Raw genomic sequence first — 16263 nt, 5'->3', positions numbered from 1 at the left:
TAATTCGTATTCTTATAAATCTAATTCCATTCTTTGTGTTTTTGGGGATGAGGCCTTTATTAGAGAAACTTGCTGTAAAGTTTTTTTCTTGGTTTTCTGCTTTCCTTTCCATTTCTTTGGCACAAAAGCTTTTAAATTTAATATAAAATTATCTATTTTACATCCCATAAATGTTATCTTGTTTTGTCATAAATTCTTCCCTTATCCATATGCAGTGTTCTTCTCTGAAGTATAATGTTCTCTGGGAGCAGATTTCTTGGGGGGCTTCAGACCCTTTATTGTCTCCTTCAAAATAACCCGGCTAGTTTTCTTAGAGGCCCATCTCTCTCCTTGGTTCCGAGAGCTCTTGCCGCTAGTATTTTGTCTCTTCCAGCTTCAGCCTCTAGCTCCCTCTGAATCCAAAGCCTCCAGCCCGCACAAAGGTGAAAGTTGTAATGAATCTTGACTCCTCCTCCAAGAGTGGGATTGTGGGCTTCTGACTTGTGAATCTCCTGGACTGCACTGAATCCTGACTTGTGAATCTCCCAGGAAATCTCTAATGGGCTTGTCCTTTTGTGGGCTCCTCCTTATATATGCTCTCTTAAAGGTGTGAACTCTAAAGGTGTGAGAGGTGTGAACTCTCCCAAAGGTGTGAACCAAGTACTTAAGCATTGTCTCTATCAACTCCAGTGACTTAGCACCTTGTTTCAAGTTCTGGCCCATAACACCCATAGATCTGACAAGGTAGAATTTTCCTGCTATCCTAACTTGCTAATGATATCCTTTGTGTCTAAATCATGTATCCATTTTGACTGTAATTTTATATATGATGTGAGTTGTTGGTTTATGCTTAGTTTCTGCCAAATTACTTTCCAGTTTTCACAGCAATTTTTGTGAAATAGTGAGTTCTTGTTCCAAAAGCTTGGATCTTTAGGTTTACCAAATACAATATTACTATGGTCATTAATATAATGATCCACTACTCTATTTTTTATCCAACACTAGACTCTTCTGATAATTTGTTGTTCAATCATGTCCAATTCTGTGACCCCCATGGACCTTTCAATCCTCCTGTTCAAGTTCATGTTGTTTCCACAGCACTATTCATCTCATTCTTTGCCATCCACTTTTCCTTTCACCTTCAATGTTTCCCAAAAGGAAAATCTTTTCCAGTGAGGTCTGTCTTCTCATTATGAGGCCAAAATATTTATTCTTTATCTTAAATACTTGACCTTAATTGGAATTACTTTTTTTATTATTTTTTTTATAGCTTTTTATTGACAGAACATATGCCTGGGTGATTTTTTTTTACAACATTGTCCCTTGCACTCACTTCTATTCCAACTTTTCCCCTCCCTCCTTCTACCCCCTCCCCTAGATGGCAAGCAGCCTTATACATGTTAAACATGTTAAAAGTATATTCTAGATACAATATATGTGTGCAGATCCATACAGTTCTCCTGTTGCACAAGAATAATTGGATTCAGAAGGTAAAAATAACCTGGGAAGAAAAACAAAAATGCAAGTAGTCCACATGGAATTAATTTTTAAAGCACCGATTCGCTCTCTGCTGTGCAGCACCACAATTCCAAATTGCTCATTCTCCATTCTGTGGTGTACAGCTTTCCTTACAGTCCAACTCTCAAAGACACACATTGTGACTGAAAAAAACCCTTCTGGATCCTTCCCTTGTCACAGAAAAAGCTTGCATCACTCAATGCAACGGCAAGCTACGCTGTGCGGGACTTTCTAACACAGGTGATAGCAGAGAGTTCTGACAGATGATGATAAACTACAGAAGAAAATGGCAAACCACTCTGGTACCTTTGTTAAGAAAGCCCTAAGCAGTGTTAAAGTGATAAAAAAAAAAAAAAAGATGATGTCAGAAGATGAAGTCCTCAGGTCAGAGGGTGCCCAATATGCCACAGGGGATGAGTGACAGCCAACTAGAAACAGCTGCAACTAACAAAGCTGCTGGGCCTGAGACAAAAAGAGAGGAGCTAATGGGAGAAGTTGCATGATTTCCTTCATCTTTATTCAGGAGTAGGAGCATAGGGCGAAGATGGTGAATGATCAGCGTAATAATTCAAGGCTAACACTTGACTGGGCATAACTGGGAATATCAAAAGGAGTACACTCCAAATAATTCCAGAGAAGACAACTCCCCACATCTTTTTGGCAATGAATTCTCAAGTCTCACGATTCTTGTGGTCAGAAAATCCTGCTGAATGCCTAACCTATACTATTCCCACCCTTTATCCTCTGCTCTTTATATATTTGACAAGCATTAGAAATAGGAAGTATCTGAAAAGGCCAAGGGTTAAGAAGACACTTTTCATTAATGTTTTTTGTGATGTTTTCTATTGTTCAAAGATAATCCATAGGTTAAGAGGGAAAAAAAAGAAAGACCTGTGAAGGACCAGGTCCTCTCCTATTCCACCTCACCTTTATCTAGGAGCTGGTTGAAGAGTAGTGTATTAGAGAAGAAAAAGAGGTAGGCAAACATCTGGGAGGCAATCTCGGGGTGAACCTCATACTGCTGGAGGAGGTCCAAGGTGGCCTGATAGATGGACACGATACGTCGAAGCTCCTCGGGCAGTTGTGGGACTGAGCACCAGCTTTCTCGGCTCTCATTCTGGAAAGGGATACACTCCAGCAGAATGGGCAGAGAGACATAGAGAGACTGGAGAGGGAAGAAGAAACACAAGCAACTTAAAACAAACAAACAAACAAAACAAAACAGAACTTACCTATGAACAAACAAACCACTGAGATTTAGCCTAACCTTAAACTTCTTCCGTGATCAATTCAAGTACCACTATTTGCGAGAAACTTTTTCTAATTCAATCTACTCCCCTCCCCCCCGCAATTTCTGGTGTCCTCAAACTACTTATATTTAATCACATAATTGTGCATAATGTAGGTAGATGATACTATAAATAGAATACTGGACGAAGAGTCAGGAGAGACTTGAGATCAAATTCTCCTGTAAAATGGGGATGATGATATCATAAAGTACTATATAATATACACATACATTTTTGTACACACACATATATATATATATATGTTTCTTATTACTCTGTAAAATCCTTGAGAACTGGGATGATTTCCTTCTTTTTTCTTGAATCCTAGCACCACACACAGGATCTAGCACATAAAAATCATTTAGTAAATACATATTCATTGACTGACTGGAGAGATGAAATTCAAAAGGGAAAAAAATGTAGATTTGGCATAAAAGAAAGATGGATTGTGGGAAAAGGAGCCAGAGAATACTGTCACAAGCAATCATGACAGGAGAAAGGATCGAAGTTTGTTTTTCTGGGGTGGGGAGAAGAAGGGAAAGGAGAAGTTATTATTAAACTTAAATGGGATTTCCCAAAATTAATTTCTAATTATAATGTTATAATCCTGGGAGAAGCATAAGTATTTCCTTGCACTGAGTTGAACCAAGCCATATAAATAAGTACTCTAAATTGAGCAGCTTAAATGAAATCGTTACTAGCCTGTCCTCCCCTCATATGGCATATTAGTAGAAAAATGGGTATTTCACTGCTCTTCACTGTCCATCTGGCAAGAACAATTAATCAAATGAGACAAGCTGTTTGGTTATTTCCAAAGTTGAATCATCTACCCCCCACTCCTAGCCCCAAGAAGCTATCTACTTAATTAATGAGACTTAATTTAGGTATAGGGTTCCATCTGACTTGCTTGAGGGGATAAAAGTCTGATATCAAAGAGAGGATAGAGGAAACATTCATGTCATCAAAAATATGCAAGTATCATATAACACTGCTGAGAAAAATAATATAACAGTAACGAAGTAGTTTATTTGGCTATAGAATTTAGCTCATAGCTCCAACATCTCTCATATACATCCATTTTCTCCTCTGACCCTTATACCACTTTAATGCAAGCTTTCTTTACATGAATGCCTAAATTACCACAACAGCTTGCAGGTGGATTATCCCTACTTTCATCCATTTTCTAATCAGCCACCAAAGTGATTTTGTCCTAAAGTATAGGTAGGATCATATAACTAACCTTCTCCCCCTGCTCCTCAGGTCCATAACACTTCCAGGATCGAATACAAAATGCTTTTTGGCATTTAAAAGCCTTATAATCTAGTCCCTGCCTACCTTTCTGCTCTTATTATATCTCTTACTCCTCAACACATACCCTTTCTTTAATCTAGTGACACTGGCCTTCTGGCTGTTCTATGAACAAGACATTCCATTTCTCCACTTTGAACATTTTCTTTGGCTGTCTCTCATGGTCTCCCCCCTCAAACTCTGCCTACTGACTTCCTTTTCTTCCTTCGTGTCCCATTTAAAATCCCAGTTTTAATTTTTTTATTTTCAAAATCCTTGCAAAACCTTGTGTTCCAATTTTTTTTCTTCCTCCCTTCCCCTATCCCCTTCCTTAGACAGGAAGTAATCCAATATATGTTAAATATGTGTAATTCTTCTATACATATTTCCAAAATTATCATGTTACACAAGAAAAATCAGACCAAAAAGGGGAAAAATTGAGAAAGAAAACAAAAAGCAAGCAAACAACAAAAAAGGTGAAAATACTATCTTACGACTCACATTCAGTCCCTATTTCTGGGTACAGATGACTTTCTCCATCACAAGTCTATTGAAATAGGCCTGAATCACCTCATTGTCTTATCAGAATTGATCATCGTGTAATCTCTTGGTTCTACTCCACTCAGCATCAGTTCATGTAAGTCTCTCCAAGCCTCTCTGAAATTATCCTGCTGATTGTTTCTTACAAAACAATAACATTTCATAACATTCATATACCATAACGTATCCAGCCATTCCCCAATTGAGCCACTCAGGTTCCAGTTTCTTGCCACTACAAAAAGGGCTGCCACAAATATAAAATCCCGTATTTTACTGGAAGCCTTCCCCAATATCTCCTAATTTCAGTGTCTTTTCTGTTACTAATTTCATCTATAGCTTGCATTGCCTATATTTATTTGCACAGTCTTCTTCACTGGAATGTAAGCTCCCTGAGGGCAGAGACTGCCTTTTGCCTCTGAATCTCCTAAATTTAGCACAGTGCCTGGCACACTGTAGGTGTTTAATGAATACTTATTGATTTCTTCGAAGTTCTATATAAATACAGTTTCTTAGCTTTTTGGTAATCTCGTGACTCTTAGATAAGCAGCTCTTTTGGAGAAATGGAAAAAGAAATAAGAATATACCAACATGTTCTACTTAGTTTCAAAGGAAAAAAAAATCATTAAAAAATCCACCAATCAAGAGTCCAAACCACAAAGCAAACAAGGAAATGAACTGTGCTCTATAATTAGTTAGTTTAAATGGGTTCTTAATAAGCTACTATGAGGAAGGAAAAAAATTATCAACCAGGTTATCATGATATTCCCGCCAAATGGCTTTATATTTATTTTGCATATATTTACATGTATCCACATTGTGATAGAATCTAAGCTCCCTGAGGGAAGATAATAGTCTGATTTTAGTCTTAGTATCTTGGAGCTCAGTCTGTTGACAGATACCCCAAAGAAATTAAGATTAAAGGAAAAAATTTACATATGATTCAGAAAATAAAAAAACTCTTAATTCCCAATATGATTCTTATTAAGATCTTAAACCCTATTATAATCAAGTAAAGTAGTCACAGCAACATGTTTCTTCCCAGTCAAATGGGACCTGATTTCCCAATCTATCTACCTGGTTTAAAAAAAAAAAAATTCAGGCCATGAAATCTCTCTCTATCCTAAAATGAAGTCCTTTTATTGCCTTCCTTAAGTAGGTTACCATATTCAGGACTCAGTCTGACAGCAGGACTCAGTCTTAAGGACTCCTTAAGAGAGCCAGCTGGTCCAGGAACTTGGTACAAATGGGAAAACTCAATTCCATGCAGATCCAAGGACTTCATAATTTCCTTCTGTCCTATAAGGGGAAGCATATTCCTGCTGAAAAGCTCCTCCAGATGGAGATGGGCCTCTTCCAGAGGTCTGGCTAATTGAAACTAAATGTTTACCTCATGAATGATTCCCAAGCATGTCAAACAAGGGAAAAAGTTGCAACAAATAAAAACAGGTTTATCAGTCAGGTTTGTCATTATGATTGTTCTCTGTGTAGAAATTGTTCCGTAGTCTATCCTGGCTGCTAAAGTGCTCTTGGACTTAATTCAGGAGAGAAGAGGTTTTTTTTGGCTTGCTACTTTTTCGCCAGATGGGACAACTGAACAAGACACAAAGAGGGACAGGAACAGGAAAAGGGGAGTTAGTACTTCCCTCCTGAAATTCACTGTATTTTATTACCAGTCCTAAGAAGAATACTTTTGTTGCTAAGTATAAACTTGTTCTCTTCATTTCACTCATTTCGCCCTGCATCAATTCATATAGGTTATCTAGGTATCTTTGAATCCATCCACTTTGTCATGTATTTATAACACATTCCTTTCCATTACTTTCTTATGACATAATTTGGTAATTACCCAATAGATGGACACTTCTCTTTGCTATAAAAAAATACCTAGCAGAAATTAAGAGTTTAACCATCAGACCCAAGAGGAGGTAGGAACAAAAGTTATAAAAACTACTCTAGCAGTTGCTGCCTCTGCTATAGTAACAGGCAGCTAAAGAGTTGAGAAATGTATAAATATGACAGCGTTGATGATGAAAAGTGTTTACCACATTTATATTGATATACAATTCAACTCCATAACCTTGCTGTCCCAGGATGAGGTCCTGGTTAGCTGTAAAATAGTATTATGTACATTATTCAGACAATTGGCTGATATGTCTTAGATTCAAGATACTTTATTGGTTTTAAAAAAAAAAAAAAAAGAATGTCTCAAATGGGTACAGATCATGGCTTGGGTGTGATCAGGGAAATGGAAGAGGCTTAAAAATGAAATTTGAAGTTATGGCCAAAGCTAATAAGTCATGGTTCAATGACATATCACAGATATATTAAGTCTTCTCATTATGAATGGATTCAGAAAGAAAGAAAAATTTACTACCCTTATCTTCACAGGATCCAGTTTTTTCCAAGTTTGAAAATCTTTCCCCCAAAGCAGCTGCTGCTTTTCCTATAGTTCCCAAAGAATTAGAGTTAATATGGAAATAGATAATCATGTTGAAACAGATTAATATCTGAAATAAATAATCTTGTTGAAGGACCCATTAAATTATCACTGCCTTAATTCATCTTATAGGTGTGTAGTTTGTGGTTTCTATGACTAAGTTTTCTAACAGCCTTTCTCACTGGAGAAGAAAAAACCATAATTAATCAATGAAATGAATAAATAATAATAGTGATTTGATATTATTTATTAGAACATATATATTTATCCCTACACACATTTATACATGTTATACCCTTGCTTGGATCTTTGTGGTTTAAATTTTTAAAAAATTAGAAGTTTATTGTCTCTCTCTTCTCTCCCTTTTAGAATCTGAAGTTAGAACATCCTTATGTAGAACCTTGAGGGAAAAAGCCAGAAGCATTTCCTTAAGGCTTTTGAAATTTTAAAACACAGTCAAATGACTGAAAATTTAAGGATAAAATATCCTATTGCCAAAACAACTAAGTTGGTAAACTGATTAAGGGGTGATTGTTTAACAATGAATGTTACCTAAATTACCTAAAAATCCATGACCAAAAAAAAAAAAAAAAAGGAATTGAAACATTATCTATTTCAAGAAATCATGAAAGCATACTTCACAGGTCTATTGAAACCAGAGGGCAATGTAAAACTAGAAAAAAATTCATTAATCACCTCCTGGGGGGAGAAAAACACCTCAAATGAAAATTCCCAGGAACATCATAACCAAAATCCAGAGCCTTCCAGGTCAAAGAAAAAAATACCACAAGCAGCCAGAAAGTTTTAGTACTACATAACCATAGTCAGGATCCCAGTGATACAGCAGCTAGCATGGTAAAAGAACCGAGACATGGAAAATAACATTCCAGAAGGCAAAAGATATAGATTTATTACTAAGAATAATTTACCTACTAAAACAGTATAATCCTATGATGAGGAAATTTTTGCTTATAAATTGAATTGTATTTTAATAGTCCTCATGAAAACATATTTATAAAGAACTTTAAGGTTTTTAAAGTACTGCATGTTTAACATAAAATTTAATCAGCACAACAACCCTATAAAATAAGCATAAAGATATTCCTTTTTGTTTTTTTCCAAAAACATATCAAGATCATTTTCCATATTCATTTTTACAAAACTTTATATTCTAAATTTTTCTCCCTTCTTCCCTTATCTTCCCACTCTCCAAGAAGCAAGCAATCTGATACAGGTTTAAATATGTGCAATCTTTTTAACATATTTCCTTAATTGTCAGAAATTTTTTTAAATAAAATAAAGCATTTCTAAATAGTTCTGATGAAAAGACCAGAGCTGAGTAGAAACTTTGAAATAGAAACACAGGAGTCAAAAGCAATATAAAATGGCCCATATGAATGAGCAATGGGATTAAAGTGTTTACATTATAATTGAGGAAAATTATATAAATATCCCCTCTTTAAAAATCCTAATGTCATCAGGACTCACAAAGGGAATTAAATAAGACAGAGTCCTGGGAATGACTTTATATTTTGATGATTTTAAGAGAAGTCCAGGGGGAAAAGGAATACACTATGGAAGAAGGGTATAGAACTTATCTCTCATAATTGAAGTTTGTAAAGATAAGATTAAACAAATACAGAAGAAGGTATGGACTATAAGACCAGGAAACCGTTGAATTTCACTTTCAACTGAAGTGGTCAAAAAAGTTTGTGTGTATACATATCACAGAGAATTTAATACAGAAATGCATTTAACTCAACAGGGAAAGAGAGAGAAGGGAAGGAAGAGGAGATATAGGGGAGGGAAGCAGGATAAACTATATGGGTAAATAAAGATAGATAAACTAAAGCTATATTTCAAAAAAAGATTAATTGCTGGAATAAACATCTTAAAGGAGACAAAAAGAAATGTGTTCAGGGCCACAAACAGGGGTTAAGATGTCTTTGGCTAAATTGTAGGGATGATTTATTAAGTAGCTCATTTTCTAAAATAAGTGATAAGGAAGACAGAGAGGGTAATAATTTTAAAAGGAGGAAGGATTACAGGAGAGTTACTTTGAAAGGGGTCAGTCAGTCTCAGTGAAATGACTTATCTGCTATGGAAGGGAAGGAAAGAGAAAGAAAAAAACTAAAAACAAAAGAGGGAGTGAAGGGAAGAGGGTGAAGAAAAAAGAAAGGGAGAGGGAAGAAATAAAAAAAAAGAAAAGGAGGGAGATAGGGAAGGAGGGAAGGAAACAAAGGGAAAGGGAAAGAAAGAAAAAAAGAAAATAGGCAAAGAGAACTATAAGAGAAAGAAAGATAACCTGTGACTAATAGTTAAGAAAGGAAAAGAGAAGAGTCAGGGAAGTAGAGGCAAACTGCATTGAATAGAGCACTGTATAAGAGGATATAACAAACATAGATATACAATTAAAGATTATAGTTAAAAATAAGATGAGTTTACCCATAAAAGAAAAAAAAGCAGAATCCAACAATATGTTGTTTATAAGAAATGCACTTTACACAGAGATTCACACAGTTAAAATAAAAGACTATAGCAAAATCTATTGTATATCATTAGAACTCAAAAGATCTTGCACATCCTTTTATAATCAACCTTAATTAAAATGAGAATTATTTCAGTTCCATGCTTTCATCCCACTTAAACAATTACAGAGCTCAAGGATCTCAAAGAAGAGATCATGAAGTAAAGTAAATCTAGTTCTCCACCAATCACCATCCACATACCCCCTGAAATGAAAGATCATCTCTAACAAAATATTGGGACTTATCCTATACAAAAAGAGAAAGTTGAGAAACCATCTTTGAACTAACTGGCTCATCATCACCCTAAACTGGACAGATTGGGGAACATCACAATATCCATTTGTTGCTTCTAGCCAACTGTTTAGAATATTCTCTAATATATCTCTTCAAGATACATGATGTTTGTTGAATTCCTCCTGTTGCTGTCTCCAATATGGACCCTGGGTTATCACATAATAGCTCACTTCAGAGAAACATTTGTTCTCAAATATATGAATTGAAATGCACAGGTGAAACAAGTAATTTTCCCATTTTAAAACTCAAAAATCCCACAATGAGTCCTCATTCTAACTGTTGCAGTGAATAGTCATGACTTGAATCTCTGAAGACCTTTCCAACTCTAGAGATCTATAAATCTGTGATACCATAAAATTTGGGAAAATTTCTGGAATTAAAGAAACACTGAGCCACAATAAATTCATGGGTATAAAGGAGGGTTATTAGGGTTTGTTTGTTTGGGTTTTTTTTTTTTGCAAATATCAAAAAAGATTCTTCATTAACATAAGCTGGGAACAAGACTCTTGGAGGGTTAGAGATGTTAGGGGGTAATAGGAATGTAGCTGAATAAATCTCTCTCTCTAAAACACAGGTGACTATCAATAATTTCCCCTGTGAAGTTTTGCTTGAACAGGAAAAACTTTAAATGAAACAATGGCTCCAAATCGAATAATTCAATATCATTGAAAAATATGCCCTATACAGGATACATGTCATAAATCTCCAGGTCCTACTGCTAAGTAATTAAAGTATATAAGTCATATATAGGTCTGGATCATAATTAGGTTAACCAATCAATCTTTTGCTTCTTCCCTGCTTTATGCTTCTTAAAATCATTCATGCACTGAATCTAAATTTAGAGCATGCCATGACTTTGGAGAGAAGAAACATGTTAGGATCCAGCAATGGACCACAAATGAAATGAAATGAAAAGGTACTGAGCAAAGGGCAGGGGATAAAGAAATAGTATCTATTTCTTTCATTTTTGATCAAAGAAGTCCTAATAGAACTAGTATAAATGAACATTGTTCCTAACTCGATTTTGTTATGAGAGATTAATAAGAAAGAGGGCTTCCAAATGGAGAAAAAAAGTCTCTGGGTTAATTTCAAGGATATATGGACTATGTTATTAAGTTACTTTCTCTATAATTATTATTATGTCTAAAACCTGTCTGCATGATGGACAAAAGTGAAGATTTGCTGCGCATCCCACTGGGAAGCTTCAACTTTTGAAAAGTTGAAATGAGCTGACAATACCTTAGAGATGTAATACACACACTGCTGGAATGTGTACATGATCACCTCCTCTAAAACTGTCATGGCTTCCTCACTGGCTGTGATCGTTGAAGAGAACAGTGATTCCTTAGAACCTAAAGGCAAACAGCAAAACACTGTGAGAGAACCTCAACAGAAAGGTAAACATCTCTAGGGTGAGTTAAAAAGAATTCTGTGTTGAAGGTGGTTTTGGCCACAACCAGACCAAACCCATTTTGTCATCTCAACCTAACAAAGGAAGTGTTAGAAGATACTAATAAACAAATTGTAAACAAAATAGGGTTCCACCTGCACCTCTTGCATATTTCTGTACTGAGATCACCCTACTATTGGGTAGGGGACATAACAGATTTTAATCCCAAATCAAGAGAAACTGCCAAAAAGACAAACTTTAATTATAGATCTATGATCCAAAGAGACACAATGAACAGTCTCAAAATAAAACTACCAAATCTTTCAAATTAAAATATTTAAAAAAATAAACAAAGGGGGGAAGGGAAACCCTCTTTTATTTATATTATTTCATTCATGTGAGGTTTTAGCAAATGATGTTATTTCTACTTCTCAGTAGGGAAATGGCTTTTCCCCAAGTTATGTGATGCTATGTAACAAAGGGAATTAGTAGTGTCAGGAGCAAAACCAAGGTTCTTCCTGCTCTTTTCTGACAGTTCTTGAGTCAAACTTGGATGAAAAATATGCAACAGGAACTATTTTTGTTCTTTAATCACTTAAACCAGAACATCAATGAAGAACTGAAACTCTACCTTACTTGGTATTGGGGATAATAAAAAAGAATTCTGTATAAAGTGATCAGCAAGAAACAATCAAATGCTGAACTGTTAAAATATTAATGGACACTCAATATATCCCACACGCATCCGGATCTTGCTATTTTCCTTCCCACAGTACTTTCACCCTAGTGTAGATATTGGTGACCTCTCCTCATCCCCAATCCCCAAAGCTCCTGCAGAGCACTGTTTACTCACTCAGCACACATGAAGGCACTAGGGAGCTAAAGTCCTATGAAGCTTGCCAAACTGGCCCCACCCTTAGTTCTTCCCTATGTAGCCAAATGGCACATTCCTTTCCTTTATTCAACTGAGCTTTTCCACAACAGCACAGCCAGAAACCATCTTATGTCAGAAGTTTTGCTGCTGCTCTTTTATTTTGTTATAATATTCTGCTTAGTTGGGTGTTAAATTCCATGTACAATAACCCCTCTGTACAACAAACCCTCTGCTGGTCTTCATCTCACCTGATCATGTAAGCCAACTATGCGAAACAATGATAAATTAATATTTGTTGCTAGCTAACATATGCTCCAATATTCCAATACTCTAAAGCACAGAACTCATATGCCATAGAATATGGTATATAGGGGGCTAATGTACTCTTTAGATATAATGCAAACCGTTCCCTAGTTTATTCCATTAATATGTGCTTTTCTGTCCTGTAATAGTTTCTAAGAAGTTCAATTCAAAATTTAGCTGTATAACTATGAGATGTCAAAGGAGTAGATAAAAAGGCTAAAAAGAACTGGATCTAGCAAAATTAACAGCTTAATTATATATATTTATTTCTGAGATATTCACAGAAACACAGACCATTTCACTGAAACATATACATATGTGTGCTAGGCATTTTCTTGATCAATTTGACAACCTCATTATAATCTAAGATGACAAACATGTCACTTGCTTACCATCTTTGTCCATCTATGGTCTATACTGGTTTGCAAAGACAATGACTAGAACAAATCTTGTCTTTTTGTGCATAGCCATGACCAATTGTCTATATGACATGAGTATCTAAAAAAATCAGCTACAAGGAACAAAAAGTGATCTAGAAAAGCCTAAAACTACAAAATGACTGTGCCAAAAACTTTTAAAATAAACATGATGAATCTCATTCTTTTATGTAAAAGAATTCCTGCTTACAAAAATTCCAGATCAACACTTGAGGTAACTTTTTTAGACTGTAAAAAAAGGTATTTTAAACTCTCTCAGGACATGACATCTTTGTTTTTAAAAGTTTTCCCACAGATATTTCCTGTGGGTCAAGAGGCTAAAATGTTGATTTTAACCTTTATTTCACCCTTGTTGTTATTTTTTCTTCTGGGTTCTTTGGAGCCCACTATGATCATAGCATTTATTTATCTAACTTTCAAAATTCCTGCCTCTGCTTCCCACCACTCTACTTTCACGCTCAAGAGCTTCTCTTATTCCATAGTTTCCCCTATTGAGTTTGAGAGTTGTGGGCCAAATAATTAGACTAGCAATGCTGTTACCTCACAATCTAAAAAATTCTAAACCCTATTCAGGCCATAAAACCAAGAATGATTTCCCTGACAATATTTATGATTTTCTTCTCATGGTGGATGTTCCAACAAAAAATGAGTAAAGAAAGTGACCTTTTTCTCTGGATTAAACTGTGCCTCCTCAGTTTTATGAAAACATTCTTTCCTCATGAAAACTACATATCTAAAAAAATCCACCTTTTAACTTTTTTTCCCCAGTAGATGCTTATCTACCTTTATTTTTTCGTAATTTATTTTTTGCTGAGGCAATTGAGGTAAAGTGACTTGCCCAGGATCACACAGCTAGGAAGTATTAAGTATTTGAAACCAGATTTGAACTCAAGTCCTCCTGACTTCAGGGCTTGGATCCACTGCACAACCCAGCTACCTCTCACTATTTAACTCTAAGTAAAAAAATGCAAAGAAAAAATAACAGACCAACCAAAAATCATTTTAAGAGTCCTGTCCTGGGTTACTATGTCTTGCAGAATAGCAACTCTACTACACTATAAAACTATAGCAACTATAAAACACTATAAAAGAGAAATTTAGTGTAAAAGTTTATGAATTTGAAGAGAGAAAAGGAATCGAGTTTCCAAAATTTATGATAAAAAATATGAAGTAAAGATTTTGTGATCACTTTCCCAATAGTACAAGACTATCCCTCTGGATTCAAACTAGTTAAAAAAAAAATTCCCACCTATATTTTATCCATGTCCTGGGTTTTATAAGTTTTCTTGATCAGACATTGCTCTAGATGCTCTTGTATCTCAAGTTCCTAACTGCTATCTCTTTTAGAGCTAAGGTCTCTAAAAGGCTCTGAGAATAACCTATTCTTAAGGGGGCCAGATGTCTCTGATGAAATACTAACTCTTCAAGATATGAAGAATATTAAATGTCTGTTGATAGTCAAAACTGAAGTGAAATAATCTCCAGAAAGTAGGCAGGGCAAATTCTTAGGATGCCAAATCACTAGATAAAATTTCTAGGGGATTGGACTTCCCTAACAGAAGGGGGAAAAAATTATTTCATAGGACAACAAAGACATATTCTTCAACAGATTTTTTTCAAAAAGCTTGAAGCACCTGTGCCTATGAGGAAACATTCTACCATTTCACTACTCACTGGCCAACCACACGTTGGCACAGAACATTTTTTGCTCTTCACTCATTTCAATCATATCTGATTCTGTAATCCCATTTGGGGTCTAGTTTGCCATTCCTTCTCCAGCTCATTTTACGGATGAGGAACTAAGGCAATTAGGATTAAATGAATTGTCCAGGGTCACATAGCTAGTAAGTGAAGCCAAATTTGAACTCAGGAAGATGAATGTTCCTGACTTCAGGTCCAGCAATATATCTACCACACCACCCACTTGCCCCCTACGTATTTTTAGCCTGTGGGAAAGAAACTTTTTAAAAACTCCCATCACAGAAGAATGCCCTCCCCTCTTCTACATATCATATCAGTATTAGAAACCTAGATAACCAAAGCCCTGGAAGCCTTCCAGAATGCTGGAAGGTCTTTCTTCCTTGACTACACATAAAAGAGAAAATAAAATGCTAAGAAACCAGAACATACTGAGGGGGGGAACTTGCTTAATCCCAGCAACTCACTGTAACTAGGATCTGGGACCTTCCATTTCATTAGAAGTCATTACCTTCCCACATCTCTTTCAAAGAACAACAAAGTATCAATCCTATCCCCAAATAAACCAATTTGTCATTCCTCACACTTTCCCCACAAGTTGGAAAATGAGATGAGCAGAGCTCAAGAGCCAGAAAGCTGAAACTCTCCAGCTAGGTCTCCTTCAACTTAGTTCCTCTTCCACTCATTTTACTGGCTCAATGTGCAGGTCTGGAGAAATGCAGTTGAGACACAGGTTTCATCAAGAGAAAGTAGGCAACTCTACAAACAGATGATATGCCACCTTTCCTTGCTTATGTCATTTTTACCCAAAACCAAGGTTTTCAAAGGGCTTCAGGCAAAATGCTCTCCACTGCTCAGCTGATGATTCTGCTAGGAACAGGTTGATTTTCTCTGTTATGAAATATATTTCTCTTTAGTATCCAGTGCACAAAACCAGACTCTCAGCTGCAAGGCTGCAATCACTGAGATTATTTTTAACAGCTCTGTTACTTTATCAGGTACTTAGCAATTCAGGATCCTACTGAGTGTCTATGTTCGGCATGCTGAGTACTCAGGGTTTGTTTGTTTTTAATGGGTTCTCTAAAGATGGGCTTCTCTCAGAGATTCTCAGCTGTATACACAGACTAAGGATATACTGAATGAAGTCAGTGGCAGTCTGGATGCTCAGAATTTCCTTAGCTCTATTATACTTTAGTTATCTATGCCTTATTTTATACAACTGAAAAATGAATATGTTAAGATAATAAACAGCAAGCTTAACATGCTGTAAATTATGTGAGAGAAAGGTGGTTTTATTAATTCAAATGATTATTCTTATTAGAGCTAAAGAGGGATGTCTTGGATCCACATAAAAAGACTCCTAAACTAGGCATACAATGGGCACAAAAGAAATGCTTCTCTATCTTTAGAATTTGTCTACTGAACAAATTCCTCCTTGTCCTATGGGGCCCACTCTGTCAATGTGATATCAAACTAAAGCTGCCCAACTAGTGTCAAAACACTAACAATGATACATAAAAGCCATACCTCTGACATCCAGCTCCTCTTCCATGCTCTGGATATAGAGTGGAGATTTCTGCTGGACAAAGTAAAGGAGCTCAATGGAATTAGACATCCAGAAGAGAATATACTGGAGGTCTGGCAGTAGGTCAGCAATGGTGAGGCGGGAAAGAGAGATAGGATCCTGGC

The 16263-nt window shown here is 35.9% G+C and overlaps 1 protein-coding gene across 11 annotated transcripts in view; it reads right to left on the bottom strand.

Moving 5' to 3' along the window:
• RADIL (Rap associating with DIL domain) overlaps positions 1 to 16263 on the bottom strand; it is an 86455-nt gene that overhangs the window by 14409 nt on the left and 55783 nt on the right. For 10 of the 11 annotated variants that reach the window (XM_031940969.1, XM_031940988.1, XM_031940940.1 and 7 more), the window contains 4 exons: positions 16102 to 16262; positions 11112 to 11224; positions 3061 to 3129; positions 2425 to 2662 (listed from right to left, as the gene is read on the bottom strand). In XM_031940969.1, coding sequence (XP_031796829.1) covers positions 2425 to 2662; positions 3061 to 3129; positions 11112 to 11224; positions 16102 to 16262 — 581 coding nt within the window. The remainder of the gene's footprint in view (positions 1 to 2424; positions 2663 to 3060; positions 3130 to 11111; positions 11225 to 16101; position 16263) is intronic. The other variant, XM_031940998.1, reaches the window with a different exon arrangement.

This window comes from Sarcophilus harrisii, chromosome 1, assembly GCF_902635505.1.
Source record: "Sarcophilus harrisii chromosome 1, mSarHar1.11, whole genome shotgun sequence".
Taxonomy (NCBI): domain Eukaryota; kingdom Metazoa; phylum Chordata; class Mammalia; order Dasyuromorphia; family Dasyuridae; genus Sarcophilus; species Sarcophilus harrisii.
This window is presented reverse-complemented; position numbering and strand designations above follow the sequence as displayed.